General features: G+C 42.6%; 1 protein-coding gene across 4 annotated transcripts in view; it reads left to right on the top strand.

The window, feature by feature from the left end:
• The window catches only part of FERMT1 (FERM domain containing kindlin 1), a 60,460-nt gene that overhangs the window by 12,121 nt on the left and 23,952 nt on the right, over window positions 1–24,387 (top strand). For all 4 annotated transcript variants that reach the window (XR_014832797.1, XM_001927818.6, XM_085004469.1 and 1 more), the window contains exons 4-8: window positions 3,743–3,889; window positions 6,282–6,495; window positions 7,544–7,646; window positions 20,553–20,660; window positions 22,926–23,057. Coding sequence is in view for 3 of the 4 variants with exons in the window: in XM_001927818.6 (XP_001927853.3) it covers window positions 3,743–3,889; window positions 6,282–6,495; window positions 7,544–7,646; window positions 20,553–20,660; window positions 22,926–23,057 (704 nt within the window). In the remaining variant the exon portion in view is untranslated. The remainder of the gene's footprint in view (window positions 1–3,742; window positions 3,890–6,281; window positions 6,496–7,543; window positions 7,647–20,552; window positions 20,661–22,925; window positions 23,058–24,387) is intronic.

Raw genomic sequence — 24,387 nt, 5'->3', positions numbered from 1 at the left:
AAAAAAAAAGATTATTGGAATAAATCAAATTTGTTCCACAAATCTTAAAATGATTTCAAAGGAGATTTGTCAACGGAAGAGACAACCCCATTAAGATTCCCCCCCGCCCAAAACTCATTTCTCTGAGCCAAACTGAAATCATCATGATATTTAAGACAAACAAAAAGAGTTCTATTAAATCACTATCATCATAGAGCTGATGTGTCTTTATTGTTTTTGAGATTATGGTGATGCAATGTCTTAATTGCTTCCCTAACACTTGGCTCCAGTTAATAGCTCTGTCCACAAAAAGCATTTGTGTGTTTATTTTCAGCAGAAAACACTTGATTATGGATTGAAAACTAATGCTTATGGGTTGGTGTCCCATGAGTTGTTTTTTGTTGTTTGTTTTTTTAGGGATGTACCCATGGCATATGGCGGTGCCCAGGCTAAGGGTAGAATCGGAGCTATAGCCACTGGCCTACGCCATAGCCACAGCACCGCAGGATCCAAGCCGTGTCTGTGACCTATACCACAGGCTGGCAATGCCAGATCCTTTAACCCACTGAGTGAGGCCAGGGATCGAACCCATGTCCTCATGGATACTAGTCGGGTTCATTACCACTGAGCCCTGATGGAAACTCCGATGCACGAGTTTAACAGCCATCAGGGACAACACTGTCCAAACCATTTCTTCTTCCTGGGACTTCATAATGAAAGGGAAGTGGGTCATGAAAGTGTTGATACTTTATAATTTTTGAAAGTGTATAGCGATATTCTTGAGTTCCAAGGCTAAGATTTAGTATTTGAACATAGTATATACACTGTGTGAGTGAGCGTTCTATCCTCCATATTAAACTATAAACTGCTCATTCGTTTCTTCCACAAATATATATTTTTTGATTTGGCAGGCACTGTGGTGAGTGCCGGGATGGGTTAGTGGTAAAAATAGTCCCAAATCTCTGCTTACAGAGCTTACACTGAGCATACAGAGACAGAAAATAAATCATGTAAAAAAAAAAAAAAATAAGATGTTAGAAGGAGTAGGTAGTAGAGAAAAAAAAGGAAAAAGTGTAATAGTGTACGCAGGATTGAGTAGTGCAGGCTGCTATGGTGCTAAATAGGGTGAAGACAGAACTGTTTCTTGAGCACATCTGTGTTCCAAACACCTAGCACACTGCCTGGCATGCTACTGCTTAGTAACTGTTGGTTGACTGAACAAATGACTGAATGTAAGTTCCAGAATTGTCCCAATGCATGATAAGCAAATGACAAGCACAGGGCACCTTACTGTCAGTAATATTTTAATGAAGACTTGAAAACAAAGTAAACAAGTAAGTAAAATTGTACATCCCATATACCACAGTGGACTGGAAGCACACATTCTTACTGGGGCCAAAACCTTGAGGTTTTAAAATCAACAGACAAGGGAGTTCCTCTCGTGGCTCAGCGGAAACAAATCTGACTAGGATCTGTGAGGATGCAGGTTCTATCCCTGGCCTCGCTCAGTGGGCTAAGGATCCAGTGTTGTCGTGAGCTGTGGTGTAGGTTGCAGACACAGCTTGGATCTGGTGTTGCTGTGGCTCTGGCGTAGGCCAGCAGCTGTGGCTCCGATTCGACCCCTAGCCTGGGAACTTCCATATGCTGCAGGTGTGGCCCTTAAAAAGACTAAATAAATAAACAGAAGCATTCATACATTCTTTTCTAGATTACATCTTCACAGTCAGTCTAAGGGGTGCAACTTGACATTTCTAGTAATCACCTTTTATATCTGATCAGTTCAAGCTAAATCAAATTTAGCAAGACGACGATTTTTTCCTTAAAGGAAAGAAAAGACACAAAGGTTAGACTTGCTGGGGTTTTTTTGTTTTGTTTTTTGTTTCTAATACTTCCACTGGAAATTTTTATTCATCCCCATGATTTGTGTATAAATTACGCAGCTGGAATGGTCACGGGTGTGTGTTGCAAGCTGACAGTCAGGCTTCCTTGTTTACTGGGAGGAAAGTGAACTGAACTGCCAGCCTCAGCCTTAGCACCAGGCAGTCCTGGAAGCGAGGAGTGGGAGGGGCTATGGAATCAGTGCATTTACCTGCAGGAAAAGCTCTCAGAAAGACTGACTCCATTTCTTGGCTTTAATCTAGAATCACAGTAGCCAGTGTGCTTAATAGTTATCAGTTCTGGTTGTAAATGGCAGTTATGAGCATATTTGGTAAAAGGTGGAAAAAGGGGTTATCTCCTTAGTTGGAGTTCTCCAGAAGCAGACCTGAGTAAAGATTTCACGTACTGGAGTTCCCTTTGTGGCTCAGCCTTAACAAACCTGGCTAGAGTCCATAAGGATGTGGGTTTGATCCCTGGCCTCGCTCAGTGGATTAAGGATCCACCATTGCCATGAGCTGTAGTGTAGGTCTCAGACATGGCTCAGATCCCGAATGGCTGCAGCTGTGACGTGGGCTGGCAGCTTTAGCTCCAGTTTGACCCCTAGCCTGGGCACTTGCATATGCCATAGGTGCAGCCCTTTAAAAAAAAAAAAAGAAGAAGAAGAAGAATTCAAGTACAAATATTATTTATTTGGAAGGTGAGGCCAGGAAACTGGGAAGAGGCCACTGATAAACAAATGTTACTAATTAAGTTACATGTGTGCAGCTGCGGTTCTAATCGGGGATCAGAGTAGCCAGTGTGCTTAATAGTTGCTTCTGGGTGGCACTGTGGACATGACTCAGGAGCTGTGCCACCGAGGGTGACGAAGCGGGGGTGTTAGTAACACCACTCTCATCAGTTGTGGTGTCCTTAGGGGCTGCTTTTGAGGGGTGTAAATTCTCTGAACTCGTGTGCTGTTGCATCTGTATCAGGGCAGTGCAGACTCTGGCATCCAGAGCAGGCTCTCTTGTTCCAAAGGACATGTGTCCCAGCTACCCTTGGAAGATGGGTAAGAATGATATGAAACAGTAAGGGCTGAGAGATGGGCAGGCCGATGTCTGCCTTGAGGATGAAAGTAGCTGTTGGACAGAGATGGGCTCTGAGGACCCATGGTCCATAAAGAAAAAAGGTGGGGTCCTTGCTAGTTGTAAAAACTAAGGAAAGAAGAAGGAGGGAGGGAGAAAGAAGGAGAGATGAAAAAACTGGCAGCAAATAGATGACACAAGAATAGTATGAAATTGGAGTTCTTGTTATGGCTCAGTGGGTTGAGAACCTGACTAGTGTCCATGAAGATGCAGGTTCGATCCCTGGCCTTGCTCAGTGTGTTAAGGATTCGGCATTTCCATAATCTACGGCGTATGTCGAAGATATGGCTCAGATCCAATGTTGCTGTGACTGGTGTAGGCCAGCCACAACTTCTATTTGACCCCTAGCCTGGGAACTTCCAATGAAGGGTAAGGAAGGACAAAAATCCGCCCTACGCCCCAGCCACAGCCACAGCAACACTAGGTCCGAGCCGAATCTTCAACCTACATTGCAGCTTGTGGCAATGTCAGATCCTTAACCCACTGAGCAAGGCCAGGGATCGAACCTGCATCCTCATGGATACTAGTCAGGTTCTTAACCCACTGAGCCACAATGAGAAATTCCTCCCTCCACTTTTTGATCCCTCCACACACCCTTTTTGAGGGGGTCACTGGTCCCCTTTCTTCAAAAGGAATACAATTTAGTTCCAGTAAATGGAACCTGAGAAATGGTTTCAGATGGCCAACATGACTCTGAGTCTTAGAAGGAATTTTCCTTTTACTTTTTGCTTTTCTCCTTTCTTTCTTACATTTATTTTTAGATATTAGAAGAGCAGAAGAACTTTCCTTGTTAAAGCCTTCTGATGAATATTTTAAAAAGAAGAAAAAAAGAGAAAAAAACAGTAAAGAGCCCATAATTGAAGATATTTTAAATCTGGAGGTTTCTCCAACCATTTCAGGTTCACCAGGTAAGATGCATGATAGAGGTCATTGTTTTAATTCATTATTAAGTCCTATAATTTCTTATATTCATATGTTCCGAGACCTCTCCTCCCCTCTGCTTGGCCTTTCCTCTCTCTCCCAAATAAAGAAGGACTAAAATTGAGGCTTCCAGTGATGGGGAAAAAATATTCAACTAATTTTAGAACTCACAGAAATTTTTTAGCAAGGTACATGTTGTATAGCTCATTGTGTGTATTATGTGTATGGCTTAATTGTGTATATGATGTTGCTGATGACTGCAGAGCTTTAGTAGAATTGGCCATGAATTTGTGGGATAAAGGAGATTTGTTAGATCTCTCAAATATATTTGTTTTCCTGATCCTAACTCCACATGACTCTTTAACTCAATTTAAACTTTGCTTTGGGAGGTAAAAATTCTGGAAAGGCATCATCCTTTTATTTTGACAAGCATGCCTCAGTGATATTGCAGATTTGGTTCCAGACCACCATCTGAAAGCAAGTCACATGATTTTTTTTTTTTTTAATTTCCAGTGTATATAAAAGTTATGTATTCGGGGGAGGCTTTTTTTTTTTCTTTTTTGGTCACACCCTCGGCATATGGAAGTCCCCTGGGCCCTGGATCAAATCTGAGCCAAAGCTGCCACTAAAAGTTGTGTTTACACTGTACTATTACCTGTTAAGTGTGCAATAGCATGGTATCTTTAAAAGAATGTACATAACTAAATTAAAAAATACTTTATTGCTAAAAGCACTAATATCATCTAAGCCTTCAGCACATGATAGTAGTTACATCAGAGCTCACTGATCACAGGGAGTTCCCATCGTGGCTCAGCAGTAACAAACCCGATTAGTATCCATGAGGACGCAGGTTCAGTCCCTGGCCTCAGTGGATTAAGGATCCACCGTTGCCGTGAGCTTCAGTGTGGGTCAAAGACTTGGCTCAGATCCCAAGTTGCTGTGGCTGTGGTATAGGCTGGCAGCTGATTAGACCCCTAGCCTGGGAACTTCCATGTGCCGTGAGTGTGGCCCTAAAAAGACAAAAAAAAGAAAAAAGAAAAAAAAAATCACTGATCACAGATCCCCGTAAAAAATATAATAGCAAGGAAAAGTTTGGGCTATTAGTTACCAAAACATTGGGAAAATGGAGCCAATAGATTTACTCCACACATGGTTGCCACAACCTTCAATTTGTTAAAATAAAAATAAATAAATAAATAAATAAAAGGCCTTCCCGTCATGGCTCAACAGATCTGACTAGCATCCATGAGGATGCAGGTTCAATCCATGGCATCATTCAGTGGGTTAAGGACCTGGCATTGTCGTGAGCTGTGGGGTAGGTTGCAGACATGGTTCAGATTCTGCATTGCTCTGGCTGTGGTGTAGGCTGGCAGGTACAGCTCCGATTTGACCCCTAGCCTGGGAACATCCATGTGCTCCCAGTACGGCCCTAAAAAGACCAAAAAAAAAAAAAAAAAAGTGTCTGTGAAGAGCAGTAAAATAAGATATGCCTGTATATAAGAGTAAATCTCTAGGGAGTTCCCTGGTGGCCTAGTGATTAGGACTCAGCACTTTCACTGCTGCTGCCTGGGTTCAGTCCCTGGGCTGGGAACTGAGATCCCACGTCAAGCTCCTGCACACTGTGAGGGGAAAAAAAGGATAAATTTCTAGTCTGCTTGCAACACTGATGGTTTTCTTGCATAGTAATTCCAATGCAGAGAATGAAGGGAATTATTTGCACTTGCCTTATGCAAATTAGAGTCAGATGATTTATAAACCACCAACTAGCTAGGTTCTTCAAATTAAGTACTGCAATTGGTTTAAGGATCTGTCAAAAAAATATATTATTGTGCATGCCTTCTTTGAGAGCTCCAGTTTTCTAAAAGTGCCATTTCGCACTACTGAGATAGGACAATTTTGAATTATCGAGATGGCGATAGTCCCCAACATTTGCGTGGGTTGATTTTGGAAGTTTTTACAGCCTTTGAGTACCCAGGCTTTCCAGGAACTAAATATTCAGGCAAGAGCTTTATCTATGTATAACCTCTTCCCATCACCAGTGGTTCATCTGATTTTTTTTGTTTGTTTCTAACCTGTGGCATATGGAAGTTCCCAGGCCAGGGAACAAGCTGCAGCTGTGTCCTGTGATGCAGTTGCAGCAATGCCGGATCCTTTTAACTCACTGTGCCAGGCCAGGTATCAAACCCACATCTCCGCTCGACCAGAGCTACTGCAGATTCTTGACCCACTGTGCCATGGCAGGAACTCTTCATCTGATTCTTTTAAATGATACAAACATTTAAGTTCAAAATCCATTTTAGTACAAGCAGTACTAATATTTACTTAAAGAGTCCTACCCCAAATCTCATATCCTCGTTCATTCCCTCCTTTGCTTTGCAGTAAATCCTGGCTTATACAGTAAAACCATGACCCCAATGTATGACCCCATCAGTGGAACGCCAGCGTCTTCCACAATGACTTGGTTCAGTGACAGTCCTTTGACTGAACAGAACTGTAGCATCCTCGCATTCAGCCAACCCCCCCAGTCACCAGAAGTGCTTGCTGATATGTACCAGCCTCGATCTCTGATTGACAAAGCCAAGCTTAACGCAGGGTAAGGACGTGACTTCATTTTGCTTCTCTGTGAGCTTATGGTGACATAGTAAGAGAGATGTTGCAGAGATGGGGAGGTGAGAGGTGTTTAATTTTGAATTTAGCAGGCCTAACAAAAGTCAGTGCTGATCTTAGCAACAAAAGGGAAAAATGCAGCCTTTTAATACATTTAAAGTGTGACAACATTCATGGGTTGGGTTAACTCAGTGGTTTACCATATTTACCATTAGAATACTAATTCTTTGCCTGCACATGTGGGCAAAGTGTATTTTATGGATGTAGAACAGCTTCTGAGTGGGTTGGTCCCCACTGGACAGCAGCGGAGACCTAAGGTAGCCCCACTGGCCCACTGCCTTTCCTAGAACATGCTTTCTCTGTTCTCCGTGCCAACGAGCTTTTGTTTGAAGGCGTCTCAGAAAACACACTCAAAGTATTTCTCAAAGCACCATTTCTTCCATCACCAGGTTATTTTACAGTGTCAGTGAGAAATATGGGTATATACCAAGAGCACTTGGAAAGCTATATGATAAAATGGATATAAAAGCTATTATCGGGAGTTCCCGTCGTGGCGCAGTGGTTAACGAACCCGACTAGGAACCATGAGGTTGCGGGTTCGGTCCCTGCCCTTGCTCAGTGGGTTAACGATCCGGCGTTGCCGTGAGCTGTGGTGTAGGTTGCAGACGAGGCTCGGATCCTGAGTTGCTGTGGCTCTGGCGTAGGCCGGTGGCTACAGCTCCGATTCAACCCCTAGCCTGGGAACCTCCATATGCCGCGGGAGCGGCCCAAGAAATAGCAACAATAACAACAACAACAACAACAAAAAAGACAAAAGACAAAAAAAAAAAAAAAGCTATTATCAAGTCCTCTCCCTTACTCTTTGTTGCTTATATTGGTTACCTGGACTTTGTTCAAGGATACATACACGCACACGTAGATACATTTACATAATATGCATATATAAACATAATGTATAATATATATACATAATATATAATATGTGTGTGTGTGTAAAACTGACTGATTTTAAAAGCCATCCTGTTGTTTTCCAGTTGGCTAGACTCTTCACGTTCCCTCATGGAACAAGGCATCCAGGAGGATGAGCAGCTGCTGTTACGATTTAAATACTACACTTTCTTTGACTTGAATCCCAAAGTAAGATACTTTTTCTCTCTTCTCTCCCTTTTTTTAAAATGTGAATGCGTGGATGTGTAAAACTGAGCCACTTAGTTATCAAAATCAAGATTAATTTGTGTCATCTATTTAGCGCTGCAGGGTTAGACCAATAAATGTATAAAGGTCTCTGGATTTTCATCTTTTAGTCTCTAGCGAGCATGATGAGCTACCCCTGAGTTAGTGGGAGTCTTGAAGGAGCTTCGTGCATGGTGGGTGTTGCCGCCTCCATTTACAGGGATGAAGGAACAAGAAGGGAGTGGCTCACAGAGCTGGAGCCCTTCATACTTAGAAAGGAAGGCGTTGGCAGGGCTCAGATTAAGCGGGGGAGGTGTCTGGCGGAGGAGCCAGGACCCCATGAAGGCACACACCAGCTCTGCGCTGCAGTGCTGAAGGAGTCTTGGGTGACAAGGAAGAGGTAATGACCCCAGCTGGTTGCCACCTCCCACTTTAAGTGCACATTTCCCACCAGAAGTTTCTCAGGGCAGCTGAGTGGTGAAATCAGTGCTCTGAACGTCTACCCCTTCCTTGCCCCCACTCTCCCTTTGGTAGAATTGAGAACCAGCACTTCAGTGGCCAGACGTAGAAATTACAAGCTGGGAGTTCCCACCGTGGTTCAGCGGTTAACAAATCTGACTAGGATCCATGAGGATTTGGGTTCGATCCCTGGCCTTGCTCAGCGGGTTGGGGATCTGATGTTGCCATGAGCTGTGGTGTAGGTCACAGATGGCGACTCAGATCCCACATTGCTGTGGCTGTGGTGTAGGCTGGCAGCTGTAGCTCTGATTCAACCCCTAGCCTGGGAACTTCCATGTGCTGTGGGTGCTAAAAAAAAAAAAAAAAAATGCAAGCTGGGTCTTAGCTCCCCTGAGCGTGCAGTAGCATGATTTCATCAGACCATATTCACCCACTTCCGCACCAGCTGCTTTTCTCCACTTACTGAGGGGTGCTTGATCGAGGGTCACCTTTTCTGCACCTGTCCCCTTCTTTTCCACAGCTTTTGGTGGGATTAGATGGTCATTTGTCTTACTTGGGTCAATTGAAAATCCTATATATCATCTTAAAACCAGAGATGGCTTTCATGACTTTTTCTGAAAGAGAGACGCAAAGAGATCTCAAATGTCTGCCCAAGTGGACTAGATATGTAAAGGAGATATACTTTGGGGGCAAACATACAACTTAAATGACCTGAAATATTCCAGGATACTTGTGGTAGATTGATTGCAAAGATGTCTGCAATTTCCTATCACTTCCTCTATCCATACCATTGACAGTGTGATCTTGCAGCTCAGTCCATCAGCAGGTGGGATCTTTGCTCCCTCTCGTTGAATCTGGGCCAGCCTTGTGACTGTGCTTTCGCCAATAGAATGGAGTCCAAGGCATGGACACCCATTCTAGTCCTCAGCCTCAGAGGCCTCACGTGCTTCTGCTTGCTCCCTTCTGCTATCGCCATGTGAAAAAGCCTGGAGTATCCTCTAGTAGGATGTGGAACAGAAATGAGCCATCCCAGCTGAGGGCATTCCCGACTAGCCAGTCCCCAGCCACTTCAGGAACATGGGTGAACTCAAGTGAAATCAGTTAAGCCTGGCATAAATCCACAGAGCCACTCAGCTACTCACCAGCAATAATAGATTATTGTGTTTTAAGCCACTGCATTTTGGGTTGGTTTGTTGTGCAGCAAGTGCCAACTGATACGTATTCCGATTCTAAAGATGACTTTGCTGGAGAGCCTGCATAGCACACATAGCACAGCAGGGTTCCTGTCCCTCACGTCACTATCTTCTCCTTGATCCCGATTTTAAGTCTGGTCTCCAGGAGCCCATCTCCGCTCCCACTGCTTCCCTATCTTTGGTTTATATCCAACTTAACGCCATAAACCTAGTGGCATCTGGAGTGCATTACTTCTGGTGGACAGTGGAAGAAAGCAAATTTTGGCCCTTCCTTGCTAAAACCTTTGGGAGAAATTATTGTTGTGGCTTCTTCTAACCAATTATTTTGATTTTTTGAAGGCGCTATGATTGATATGACTCTTCAGATTTTCTTTTTTGCATTGTTTACTAGACCCAATTCTCTGTGTTTTCTGTGATTTCATTTTTAAGCCTCATTCTGGACTCAAATTTACTTTTGCCTTGCCTAGTTCCTAGGTAACTTAAGCTATCTTGTTGTAGGCTATGTATTCTAATAAACTGCCTTAAATTTTTTTTCTAGTTGATGCATAAATAAAACATATTTTTACTTTTTTTTTTTGCTTTTTAGGGCCGCACCCACAGCAGATGGAAGTTCCCAGGCTAGGGATTGAATCGAAGCTGTAGCTGATGGCCTGTGCCACAGCCACAGCAATGCCAAATCTGAGCCACATCTTCAACCTGCACCACAGCTCATGGCAATGCTGGATCCTTAACCCACTGAGTAAGGCCAGGGATCAAACCCATGTCCTCATGGATACTAGTTGGTTTTGTTAACCACTGAGCCACACTGGAAATGCCCTAATTTTCTATTAGAAGGTGGTACAAATAGAGATCTAGTTTTTTCCTCAGCCAAGCTTATGGACCCCTTGCTTTAGACTCCAAATCCAAGAACCCTGGATTCAGAAACCCTGCCCTGAGATCGCATTCAAATCTTATCTCTTCGAGAAAGGAGCTTCTCTCTCCTCTTGGTCACACTGGCATTTGCCTTCTACGAGCCACAACTAAGTGTGATTTCAAGACTCACACCTCTGAGTTTACCACACTCATGGATTTTCTCTGCAAATCAACTGCAGACTCCTCAGAGATAGGGAGCCTTTCTGATATTTCCTTTGCTCTCCACCCTTACGCGCTGCAAGGATGCTGAAAGTCAGACTTTCCTAGTCACCTGCTCCATGATGAGATCAACTGGTCCTTGGGGACCCTCTTAGCAGTTTCCTTGCCAAGAGATTCCCCATTATATACTCAGTGCTAAAAAGAGGTCAGTCATCTGCTTCTCAGAAAAACAATTGTCAGGAACGTATGAGTGACTCTACAGTCAAAGAATTCACATATGGCAGATCATCAGCGTAGATATCAAACATGGAGGGGCAGGGCTAAATATGTTTGTCTAAAAAGGGGAAGATAAAAAGGAATCGTACTCGCAGAATGGGACAAAGACCCTGAAGGCGGAGGTCACTAGGCTGTTGTCTAGGTTCTTTGCCTCCAGCCTCTGCTTGCTTAATTGGTAGAGTTCCCTATCCATAGCTCTGAACAGAACATATTTGACTCTTACAGCCAAATAGCAGCTGTCAACCCAAAGGTGACAGGAAAACTCAGGCTGGCAGGATATGACTTTGGAGGACAGAGTGGTGATCCCCAAGTACTTTAGAGTTGTGGCAGTCCTCCCTTCTCTCCCCTCCTAAAGTATGGAGCGCTATCAAAGAAACCAAGTGTAAGGCTCCTACTGTGTGCCATGTAGAGGGATATAGAAACTTATGATAGAGTTCCTGATTTCGGAGAATCTATAGTCAAATCAAGAAGAGCAAAGATAGTATCCGTGAAACCACTGCAAACATGCAAGGCATCCTACAGTTAGGAGCTAAATTGTATAATAGGTCCAGGGAGCTTCTCTTCTCTGGCTTTCAGAAGAAAGAGGCAATTAGGCTGTAGGGCAGAGGCAACAAGAGCTGATTTGAGATTTTAATCTTAGAGATATGAAAGTACTAGAATACAGCATTTCACATATATTTTAAAAATGCAAATTCCAGAGTCCATGAAAGAAAAGATTGGTACATTTTAATTTAAAAATGAAAATTTTGGAGTTCCCACCGTGGTACAACAGGTTAGGGATCCCATGTTGTCTCTGCAGTGGTACAGGTTCGATCCCCAGCCAGGCACAGTGGGTTAAGAATCTGGCATTGCCCTAGCTGTGGCGCAGGCCACTTCTATAGCTCAGATTTGATCCCTGGTCCAGGAACTTCCATATACCATAAATGCAGCTAAAAAGAAAAAAATGAAAATTTTATGCATGACAAAAAACTATAAGCAAAGTTTTTAAAAAGTCATTGCAACACATGCTACAAATGAAAGACTGGTCCCTCTAATGTATAAAGAGCTCTTCCACATCAATAATAAAAATACCAACGACCGAGTAGGCTAATGAACAAAAAATGTGAACACGTAGTTCATAGACAAGGAACTACAATGGCTCGTAGTCTTATATTGGCAAAGATCAAAAAGTTTGATCTGTCTTAACAAGAATGTGGGGAAATAAGCCACCTTATCCATACACTCCTTGTAGGTCAAAGTACGAATTAACCTAGCCTCAATAGAAGGCAATTTGGCAGTGTCTCTCAGGGTTACAGTGCTGCATAGCTTTGACCCAGTAAATCCACCACTTGGTATTTATACCACAGTTATACTCAAATATGGGAATTGACATGTCTGTGCACAAGAACATTTATTACCATATTTGTTTAGGAAAAGACTGGAAACCACCTAAACATCCATCCATAGGGAACTGGTTAATGTCATTATAGTTCATTCGTGTAGTGTTGTGGTTAGGAAGAATGAATCAGCTTTTCTGGATGGGGAATGTATTCAGGGAATATTACCAAATGAAAAAGAACAAGGTACCAGGTTGGTAGAGAAACTACCATTTTGGGAAAACAAAAAATGAGATACTCTGTCCCTTTGAATTCTTTCAGAATAAATTCTATCATTATATACTATTTTGCTCCATTTGAATGCATTTTAAAATATGTGTATTTTTAAAATAACTTTTATAGTTCTAATAGCTTATAGTATTTTTTAAATGTTCATTAGATAAAAGGCATATCAGCTTTCATCAGAGGCCTAAAGGAGGCGCTCCCTGGTGGCCTAGCAGTTAAGGATCCAGCATTGAAAATGCTGTGGCATGGGTTCAAATCCTGGCCTGGCCCAGAATTTCCACATGCTGTGGGCATGGCCAAAAAAAATAAAAAGTTCTAAAGGATACTATAAGTTGCTACCCAGCGAATAAGGAATCTTCAGTGATTAGACCCAAATAGTAATCCCTTCCTGGGAGCATGAAAAGTATGGAAGGTAGGTTTTGTTGCTTGTGTTGTTGGTTGGTGGAAGGAGAGAAGAATGACTTGACTAAATGGGGAGAAACAAAGATTTAAGGAGTGGAGGTGGCAGAAGCCACGGGCTTTGCAAGTTTTCTATTTTCAGTTAACCAGGAAACAAAGGAAATCTAGGGCCGATGAGAAAGCAGTAGCCAGTCCCCATCAGGGAAAAACTTTGTTTCTGAGCCACCAAAACTACTAAAGGAGTTCTCAGAAAGAAAGTTTTCAGGACACTTGTTAATAAATGAATCTATGAAAGACCCAGGATCTTGTGCTGTTCCAGAGCCTCAGTGGGAATGTGAGCAAGTCCAAAGAGGGCAATTCAGAGCTCTGTGGATGCAGCAGGGTTCCAGAATGCCTTAGCAAGAGGCAGGCCTCGCCTGGTCGTAGGACGGCTTGCACTTCGTTTCTGATGTCAATCTGTAAATGTAGGCAAGTCTCCCTTAACCTATATTCTTCCTTTTTTGTTTTGTTTGTTTTTTAGGGCCGCACCCATGGCAGTATGGGAGTTCCCAGGCTAGGGGTCGAATCAGAGCTGCAGCTGCCGACCTACAACCGTAGCAACACCAGATCCGAGCCTCATCTTCGATCTACACCACAGCTCATGGCAATGCCGGATTCTTAATCCACTGAGTGAGGATGGGGATCGAACCTGAGTCTTCATGGATACTAGTCAGGTTCGTTACTGCTGAGCCACAGCAGGAACTCCTTTCAAAGGATTGTTTTATTTGACATGGAGGTGGAGGAGAGTTAAGTCGTTTTACGTATGGAAGCTTTTACTCAATTTTTAAAATCTTTATTGACTGCATTTGAGAGAAAATCCTTATTGGGTGCTTTAACTTTCACTAAAACCCCTATAAGCATTAGGATTGTAGCACTATGTAGAAGATAGACAGAGGGACAGACAGACAGATGAATAAACAGATAGAAATGACAGTTTGTTAGTCCAATTAAAATTTCAGTGACTGTACATAAATATTTAGATTTTGTGTTTCAGCTGTGAATTACAGGCAGGGTCCTTTTGGAGGGGAGGGTTAGGAATTGGCTGCCTGGTTTTTGGTGTGCATTGTGTATGTGATTTGTTTTGTTGTCATGTCTTTTGATTGCAGTATAATTTACATGCCATAAAATTCACCTGTTGTAAGTGTACAGTATGAATTTTAGTAAATTCACATAGTTGCACCATTGTCACCAGAAATCTGGTTTTAAAACATTTGCCTCACCCAAAAACATTTCCTCGGACCCATTTGTGGTCAGTCCCTGCTCCCAGCCCACCACTGGTCTGCTTTCTGTCTCAGGTTTTACCTTTCCCAGAAATTTCACATATGGCATCATACAGTGTAGTCTTGCATCTGGACTCTTTCACTGGGTGTGATGGCTTTGAGGTTTATCTGTGTTTTCCTTAAGTGGTGTCCATGTCTGAATTTACCCCTTTTCCAGCTTAGGGACACTGGGTGGCTTCCAGTTTGGAGCTGTTATGAGTAATCTGCCATGAATGTTTTCATGTGTGCCATGTTTTGGGTTGTTTTGGGAGGATTCTGGTGTGAACTCCTGAGCGTTGCCATGACACCTGGCAAAGTTCACAAAAGGACAGAATTTCTCAAGTTATTACTATTCTGGCCCCCTGAAAACCACACACTTGCATTTGAATTTGTCCTTTCTGAGCAGCTTTAGAAACGCTGAGAAGGAGGGAGCCCTGAGAAGGAGGGAGCCCGAGGGCAGGTCACGGTCCCCCTGGCCTGAGAGTAGACCACTTGCTGGGTTTATCTCACTTCAGATCTTTTTTTTTTTTTTTTAACATTTCATTTTTTTTTTCTCCTGTAGAGCATAGTGACCCAGTTACATATACATGTATACATTCTTTTTTCTCACATTATGCTCCATCATAAATGACTAGACACAGTTCCCAGTTCCCAGTGCTACACAGCAGGATCTCATGGCTAATCCATTCCAAAGGCAATAGTCTGCATCTATCAACCCCAAGCTCCCAGTCCATCCCAATCCTTCCCCCTCCCCCTTGGCAACCACAAGTCTGTTCTCCAAGTCCATGATTTTCTTTTCACTTCAGATCTTGGTCTTCAAGGTCACCTTTTTCTTTAGTGCGTCTAAGATTAATGCGAAAGGAAAAACAAACGCATGCTAACCAACCTGTGATAAACCGGTTAGGTACTCTTTCTATTTCTCTTCCATGTTTTCTTCAACATTTTTATCTTTTTTAAAGGATATGGTAAAGTGTAAACTCAATTGAAAAAAAAAAAGAAAAGAAAATCAAACATTAGGAGTTATTGTTTAATTGGTACAGAATTCCAGTTTTACAAGGTGAAAAGAATTTCGGAGACAGACAGTGGTGATGGTTGCACAGCAAGGCTAACGTACACTTAAAAATGGTTAGGATGATAAATTGTATATGTATTCTACCACAAAGAAAATAGTCTTAAAAAATCAAACATAAAAAGGAATTGTGGGAGTTTCTGTCGTGGCGCAGCCAAATGAATCCGACTAGGAACCATGAGGTTGTGGGTTCGATCCCTGGCCTCGATCGGTGGGTTAAGGATACAGCATTGCTGTGAGCTGTGGTATAGATCGCAGATACTGCTCGGATCTGGCATTGCTGTGGCTCTGGCGTAGGCCGGCGGCTACAGCTCCAATTCGACCCCTAGCCTGGGAACCTCCATATGCTGCAGGTGCGGCCCTAAAAAAAAAAAAAAAAAAAAAAGACAAAAGGAATTATGTAGAGAAAAAAAATGGGAGTCCTTTACTATGTCCTTTCTCCAAGAAGTAGTCACATTTAACAGGCTCATGATTAACGCTGGCTCCTTAACCCACTGGGTGAGGCCAGGATCAAACCTGAGTCTTAGTGGATACTAGTCAGGTTCGTTACTGCTGAGCCACAACAGGAACTCCTAACCTATATCCTTTCAAAGGATTGTTTTATTTGACATGGAGGTGGAGGAGAGTTAAGTCGTTTTACGTGTGGAAGCTTTTATTCAATTTTTTAAATCTTTACTGACTGCATTTGAGAGAAAATCCTTATTGGGTGATTTAACTTGCTCTCATTAAAACCCCTATAAGCATTAGGATTGTAGCACTGTGTAGCAGGTAGACAGAGAGACAGACAAATGGATAGACAGAAATGACAGTTTGTTAGTCCAATTAAAATTTCAGTGACTGTACATACTATTTAGATTTTGTTATTCATGCAGAATTTTTCGCATACATTTATAACATATCTTGGGGTCTGTTTGGGGTTTTTTTTGGCTGCACTTGATGGCTCAGTTGCCTAACTGGGTAAAGGATCCAGTGTTGTCACTGCTATGGCACAAGTTCAATTCCTGGCCCAGAAACTTATGCATGCCAGGGGCTCAACCAAAAATATATTTATTTTCTTTCAATCTGTATGTTGTCCTATATAACCTTCTTTAGGGTATTTTTCACCATTAAAATTTTAAATTTTTGATTGTCAAATCAGTCTCATGCATAACCTAAAGGTTTCCTGTCTTGCTTTTAGTAAGGGCTTCCCCACTCAAAGATTACAAAAGGTTTTCTCTTATGTTTCCTTCTTTCTTTCTTTCTTTGTTTTTTTTCTTCCTTTTAACACCTCACCTTCGGCATATGGAAGTTCCCAGGCTAGGGGTCGAATCGGAGCTGCAGCTGTGGGCCTACACTACAGCCACAGCAGTACTGGATCCGAGCTACATCTGTGACCTACCCTGTACCTTGCAGCATCACCTGATCCTTAAGCCACTAGTAAGGCCAAGGATCAAACTTGCATCCTCACAGACACTGTATTGGGTTCTTAACCCACTGAGCCACAACAGGAGCTCCTCATGTTTCCCTCTAATAGTTTTGCTTGTTAGCTTTAGATTTTTTTATAATTGCCCCTAGATGCATAATTCACATGCCATGCATTTCACATACCAAGTCACCCATTTAATATGTACAAGTCAGTGGTTTTTAATATATTCAGTGGTGCAGGCATCACCACTATCTAATTTCAGAGCGCTTCCATCATCCTGCCAAAAAACCATCACCCATTGAGGGTCTTTTCCAATTTCCCTCCAGCCATCAGCAACCATCAGTCTACTTCCTATCTCTATGGACTTGCTTATTCTCAACATTTCATGTAAATGGTGTTATACAGTATATACAGTATGTGGGGCTTTGTGATAGTTTCTTGCACTTAGCATGAGATTTTCAAAGGTCATCCATATTGTAGCACATAGCAGTATTTTATTTCTTTTTATTGCCAAATAATATTCCTTTATATGTATATGTCATGTTTTATTTATCCATTTGTCAGTCAATGGGCATCTGGATTGTTCTACTTTTTCCCTGCTGTGAAGAATGCTACTGTGAACATTCATGTACAAGTTTGGGTAGTTTTTTCCTCTGAATGTTTTAAATTGTGGTAGAATATACAAAATAGAACCTTGCCATGTGAACAATTTTCAGGTCTCCAACTCAGTGGTGTTAAGTACATTCACAGTGTTGCACAACTCTCACCACAGTTTCCAGAACTATTTCATCATCCCATATAGAAACTCTGTACCCATTAAACAAACCCCCCCGTTCTCCCCTCCTCCAGCCCCTCGTAACTAATCTCTGTTCTACTTCATGTCTATATTCCAGGTACTTCGTGTAAGTGGAGTCATACAACAGTGGTCCTGTCTGCTTTCACTTAGCCAAATGTCTTCAAAGTTTACATATGTCGTAGCATGTTATCAGAATTTCTTTCCTTTTTAAGGCTGAATAATATTCAGTTGTATTCCATTGTGTGTATATAATTTGGTTTATTCACTCATCTATTGATAAATATTTTAGTTGTTTCTGTCTTTTGGCTGTTGTGAATAACGCTACTTACTCTGAACAGTAGTGTACACATTTAAGTCCCGGTTTCCAATTTTCTTCAATGTATATATTCATGGCTGGAATTACTGGGTCATATTCTGTGTTCAACTTTTTTTTTTTTTTTTTTTTGTCTTTTTAGGGCTGAATCCGAGACATATGGAGGCTCCCAAGCTAGGGGTCTAATGGAGCTGTTGCTGCTGGCCTACACCACAGCCCAGCAACGCCAGATCTGAGCCGCATCTGCAAAGTACACCACAGCTCACAGCAACGCCGGATCCTCAACCCACTGAGCGAGGCCAGGGATCAAACCTGCAACTTCATGGTTCTTAGATTCGTTTCCGCTTCGCCACGACGGGAACTCCCTGTGTTCAACTTTTTAGGGAATCACCGAACTCTTCCCAAAGGAGGTAGTGCCATATTACATTCCCACCAGCAATGTGCAAGGGTTCCAATTTCTCCGCATTCATGCTGACATTTGTTATTATTTATCTTTTAGGTTAGATTCATTCTGGTGGATATGAAGTGGTATCTCATTGTGGTTTGGTTTTTTTTGGTTTTTTGTTGTTTTTGTTGTGTTTTTGCCCTTTCTTGGGCCGCTCCTGCAGCATATGGAGGTTGCCAGGCTAAGGGTCTAATCAGAGCTGTAGCTGCCAGCCTACGCCAGAGCCACAGCAACTTGAGATCCAAGCCGCATCTGCAACCTACATCACAGCTCATAGCAACACTGGCTCCTTAACCCACTGAGCAAGGTCAGGGATCGAACCTGGAACCTCGTGGTTCCTAGTTGGATTTGTTAACCACTGAGCCACGATGGGAACTCCTCACTGTGTTTTTTTTTTTTTTTTTTTTTGGTCTTTTTGCTATTTCTTTGGGCCGCTCCCGCGGCATATGGAGGTTCCCAGGCTAGGGGTCGAATCGGAGCTGTAGCCACCGGCCTACGCCAGAGGCACAGCAACTTGGGATCTGAGCCGCGTCTGCAACCTACACCACAGCTCACAGCAACGCCAGATCGTTAACCCACTGAGCAAGGGCAGGGACCGAACCCGAAACCTCATGGTTCCTAGTCAGATTCGTTAACCACTGTGCCACGACGGGAACTCCCTCACTGTGTTTTTTTAAGTTTAGATTCTTTTTTTGCTTTTTTAAGGACTGCACCCATGGCATATGGAAGTTCCCAGGCTAGGGGTTGAATTGGACCTACAGCTGCTGGCCTATGCCTCAGCCACAGCAATGCCAGATCCAAGCCAGGTCTGTGACCTACACAAACTCATAGCAACACCAGATTCCCGACCCACTGAGCAAAGCCAGGGGTAGAACCTACATCCTCATGGATACTAATCAGATTCATTTTCACTGCAATGGGAACTCCTATGTTTAGATTATTTAATGTATCTGTGATTTATGTATTTTGGATGGTGTAAGATTGTTTTGGGATTTTTTATTTTTGTTCTCCAAATGGCTGGACACTTAACACTATTATAGTGTTGAATTCTTTCTGCCCCTGATGATTAAAAATTCCATTTTATTTTATATTAAATTGACATACATACATAGGTCTGTTTCTAGATATTGCCTTAAGGACATTTTGTCAATCACTATACCAGTACCACACTATTTTAGTTGCCGTGGCTTTATTGTAAGTTTTCATATCTGGGAGAAGAAGTATCTCCCCAGCATTGATTTTTCCAAAATGTTCTTGGAGAGAGTTCCCACTGTGGCTCAGTGAAACAAACCGATTAGTATCCAAGAGGATGCTGGAGTTCCCGTCGTGGCGCAGTGATTAACAAATCCGACTAAGAGTCATGAGGTTTCGGGTTCAATCCCTGCCCTTGCTCAGTGGGTTAACGATCCGGCGTTGCCGTGAGCTGTGGTGTAGGTTGCAGAGACGGCTCGGATCCCAAGTTGCTGTGGCTCTGGTGTAGGCCGGTGGCTACAGCTCTGATTCGACCCCTAGCCTGGGAACCTCCATATGCCGCGGGAGCGGCCCAAGAAATAGCAAAAAAGACAAAAAAAAAAAAAAAAAAAAAGAAATGGACTTAATGATTGATCATGCCTAAGTATCCTTGGCCCTGCTCAGTGGGTTAAGGATCCCACATTGCCATGAGCTGTGGCATAGGCCACAGATGCGACTCAGATCCTTATTGCTGTCGCTGTGGTGTAGGCTGGCAGCTATAGCTGCGATTCAGTCTCTAGCTTGGAAACTTCCATATGCTGCACCTGCAGCCCTAAAAACAAAAAAAAAGAGTTCTTGAAGATATTTAAAATTTTTCTTTTCTGATTCAACTTCATCAACTTTTATGAAGTTCCACTAAAAACCCTTGTCAGATTCTAGTTAGAATTACACAGTCTAGGAGTAGCTGTCATGGCACAGGGGAAACAAATCCGACTAGGAACCATGAGGTTTCGGGTTCAATCCCTGGCCTCGCTCGGAGGGTTGAGTATCCAGCATTGCCATGAGCTGTGGTATAGGTGGAAGACGCAGCTCGGATCTGATGTTGCTGTGGCCTAGGCTGGCAGCTGTAGCTCCAGTTTGACCCCTAGCCTGGGATCCTCCATATGCCTCAGGTGCAGCCCTAAAAAGCGGGAAAAAAAAGCAAAAACAAAAACAGAAAAAAAAGAATTACACAATCTACAAATCAGCCTGGGGACCCTTTCTCCTTTTTATTAGTTATCACATAAACCATTTCATGACCTGTTTTTCCTTCCAATAGAAGTGTGATAAAAAAGGGAAAATAATAGAATCTAAGATGGATTGGTTTGGCACCTTGAAGAAGCTCTGGAAAATATTGTCATAAAGGTCTTAATTCAGAAGTAAAATGAGCTGGGGCAGTGGAAGGATGGAAGCATTTCTTTCTGTTACCTGAACTAAAGTTTATTGCATCTGATGAACAAGGAATGGCCTCAGTTATTCCAGAACTTTTGTATTGTAGGATGTAAATATGCCCACTCATACACATGCACACTCACGTACCTGTTTCTCTCTGCAGTATGATGCTGTCCGAATAAACCAGCTCTATGAACAAGCCAGATGGGCCATTCTCTTAGAAGAAATCGACTGCACAGAAGAAGAAATGTTGATCTTTGCAGCACTACAGGTAAGGGAACATGTGTACCTTTTTCCAGAATTTGCTTTTTAGGGCTGCACTTTCAGCATATAGAGGTTCCCCGGCTAGGGGTCAAACTGAAGCTACAGCTGCCTGCCTATACCACAGCCACAGCAACATCCAATCCGAGCCTCGTCTGCAACCTAAACCATAGCTCATAGCAACACCAGATCCTTAACCCACTGAGCACGGCCAGGGATCTAACCTGTAACCTCATGGTTCCTAGTCGGATTCATTTCCACTGCACCATGGCGGGAACTCGTAAAGTTTCATTTTCTTCATACTGATTTTTTTCTTTGAAAAAGCTGAAAATGAGGGTAGTAAAAAAAATTTTTTTGGCCTCACCGCAGCATATGGAAGTTCCCAGGTGAGGGATCAAACATGTGCCACAGCAGTAACAATGCTAGGTCCTCAACCCTCTGAGCCACCAGGGAACTCCAAGAGTAGTAAATTTATTTATTTATTTTTAAATTCAATGAATTTTATTATGTGTATAGTTGTACAACCATCATCACAACCCAGTTTCACAAAATTTCTATCCCAAATCTCTAGCCCACCCTCCCACCCCTCCGCAACCTGTCTCCTTTGGTAACCATAAGTTTTTCAAAGTCTCTGAGTCATTTTCTGTTCTGCAGATGAGTTCACTGTATCCTTTTTTTAGATTCCACATTTAAGTGATAGCATATTTATGTCTCACTGTCTAACTTCACTTAGTATGGTAATTTCTAGGTCCATCCATTGTGCTGCAAGTGCCATTATTTCATTCCTTTTTATGGCTGAGTAATATTCCATTGTGTTTATGTACATCTTCTTAAACCACTCCTCTGTTGGGGGACATTTAGGTTGCTTCCATAGCTTGGCTATTGTATATAGTGCTGCAGTGAACACTGGGTTACATGTATCTTCTCTGGATAGATGCCCAGGAGTGGGATTGGTGAATCAAATGGTAATTCTATTTTTAGTTTTTTGAGGAATCTCCATACTGTTTTCCATTGTGGTTGCACCAATTTACATTCCCACCAACAGTGTAAAAGGGTTCCCTTTTCTCCACACCCTCTCCAGCATTTATTGTTTGTAGACTTTTTGATGATGACCATTCTGGCTGGTATAAGGTGGTAGTAGTTTTGATTTGCATTTCTCTAATAATGAGTGATGTTGAACATCTTTTCATATATTTTTTGGCCATCTGTATGTCTTCTTTGGAGAATTGTCTATGTAGATCTTCTGCCCATTTTTTGGTGGGGTATTTTGGTATTGGGCTACAAGAGTTTTTTATGTATTTTGGAGATTAAGCCCTTCTCAGTTGCTTCATTTGCAAATATTTTCTCCCATTCTGTGGGTTGTCTTTTCATTTTGTTTAGGGTTTTGAGGATAGTAAATTTAAATTTAAAATATTCCTTATAAGAGTTACCATCGTGGCTCAGTGGAAATGAATCCGACTAGTAAGCATGAGGTCGCGGGTTCGATCCATGACATCACTCAGTAGGCTAAGGATCCAGCGTTGCCATGAGATGTGGTGTAGGTTGCAAATGCAGCTCACATCTGACGTTGCTGTGGCTGTGGTGTAGGCCAGCAGCTATAGCTCCAATTCAACCCCTAGCTTGAGAACCTCCATATGCCATGAGTGCGGCCCTAAAAAAAAAAAAAGACAAAATAAATAAATAAATAAAATATTCCTTATAACTCACCAACGGGCACATCTTATAAGTGCAGAAGAGATAAGGACCTTGGTCTTGCCGTCCTCATCTCTTTTGCACCACAAGGTCAGTCAGTGATGGAAAAAAATCAAGTTTGAACATGACGAACCACAAATGTCAAAATAATTTAAATTAAAATGTCAATGGAGTTCCCGTCGTGGCGCAGTGGTTAACTAATCCGACTAAGAGTCATGAGGTTGCGGGTTCTATCCCTGGCCTTGCTCAGTGGGCTAAGGATCCGGCGTTGCCGTGAGCTGTGGTGTAGGTTGCAGACGCGGCTTGGATCCCGTGTTGCTGTGGCTCTGGCGTAAGGCCGGTGGCAACAGCTCCGATTGGACCCCTAGCCTGGGAACCTCCATATGCCGCAGGAGCGGCCCCAGAAATGGCAAAAAGACAAAAAAAAAAAAAAAAAAAAAGTCATTGTCCCTGCATAGGTGGGAGATGTCCTTCCAGGAGATGTTGGGTGTTAGGTGTTATAGGAGGGTTGTCTGCAAAGAAGAAATGGCTGCTGGATTCATTTGTGTTTAAAATGTTTCTGAAACCTCTGTTTTCATTGCAGTATCACATTAGCAAACTGTCATTGTCCACTGAAACACAGGATTTTACAAATGAGTCTGAGATCGACGAAGTAGAAGCAGCACTTTCTAATTTGGAAGTGACCCTGGAAGGCGGAAAAGCAGACAGCGCTTTGGTATGAATATTTCTGATAATTCAGAAGTGTGGTTTGGATAAAGTGTGGTGTGACTGATTAACCAATATATAGATGAGCTTTTTTTATTATTATAAATATGGGGCTGTTTTGTCTGATTTTGAAAAAAGACATGCTGACTTCATCTGACAAACTTAAACCTAGCAAGGACTGACTGGCTTTTCTTAGGTCGGTTCTATAAGGGACTGTAAGGTCTTTTCATTACTCCCAATGACAGTTCTTTGGTATTGCGTTTCTTCTTAAGGATAAGCTACCTTGGTATGAAGGAAAGACTGCTGAGGGCCCCATTTCACTGGTATGGAAGGAGGAATTGGCCCTTTAAGACTGGAAGAATGGGGTAGCTGTGAAAATAGAGACAATGCTTCAGATACAAAACCTTATTACCTGTTGATTGAGTCACACATTGCTGGTGGATGTTGTAAAAAAGTTCCTGAACCCTATGACTTCAGGAAAAAAAGATTCTCCAGTAAAACATAAAGAAACAACACTGCTTGTCACCCCTTACTCCTTATCCATGACAAGTGGCTGAATGTCAGCTTTATAACTGGAATGCCCCTCCTGGTTTGACTCATTCATTGAGAGCCACCCTTTTGTTTAACTTCTTTAATCATTCGTTTAATCACATTGAATCAGAGAGGTAGACTCATTGTAACTGGGTACAAAAGAGTAATAGATAAAAATGAGTCACCATATTCTTATGTATTTAATGTGTGTTTTCTTATGATTAAATTCCTTAAAATAGGAAATTGATGTCATGCAAAAGCAAATACTTCAAACTAAATTCCAAGATTCTAGAGATTCAGGCCCTGACTCAGACTTTCTTGTGTGTGTGTGTGTGTCTTTATGCCTTTTCTAGGGCTGCTCCCTGGGCATATGGAGGTTCCCAGGCTAGGGATTGAATTGGAGCTGTAGCTGCTGGCCTACACCATAGCTCACGGCAACGCCGGATCCTTTAACCCACTGAGCAAGGCCAGGGACCAAACCCACAACCTCATGGTTCCTAGTCGGATTCATTAACCACTGCGCCACAACGGGAACTCCAGACTTTTCTTTTATCTGCTGCCTCCACTAATAGAGGTACAAAGGAAAAAGGATACCTTTTTTTTTTTTTTTTGGCCACCCCGTGGCATGTGGAGTTCCTAGGCCGGGGATCAGATCTGAGCCACGGTTTCCACCTACACTGCAACTGCAGCAATAGGGATCCTTTAACCCACTGTGCCAGGCAGGGGATTGAACCCATGTCTGGGCACTGCATAGACACCAGCAATCCCACTTGGCCACAGCAAGAACTCCAATCCTTCTTAGAATGAAG

The sequence above is a fragment of the Sus scrofa genome, chromosome 17, assembly GCF_054392235.1.
Source record: "Sus scrofa isolate SSC_HxYL_T2T_F1_AM1 chromosome 17, Sscrofa_HxYL_maternal_Yorkshire_Landrace_v2.0, whole genome shotgun sequence".
NCBI lineage: Eukaryota > Metazoa > Chordata > Mammalia > Artiodactyla > Suidae > Sus > Sus scrofa.
Note: the sequence above shows the minus strand (reverse complement) of the source record. Positions and strands in the feature narration are given on the sequence as shown.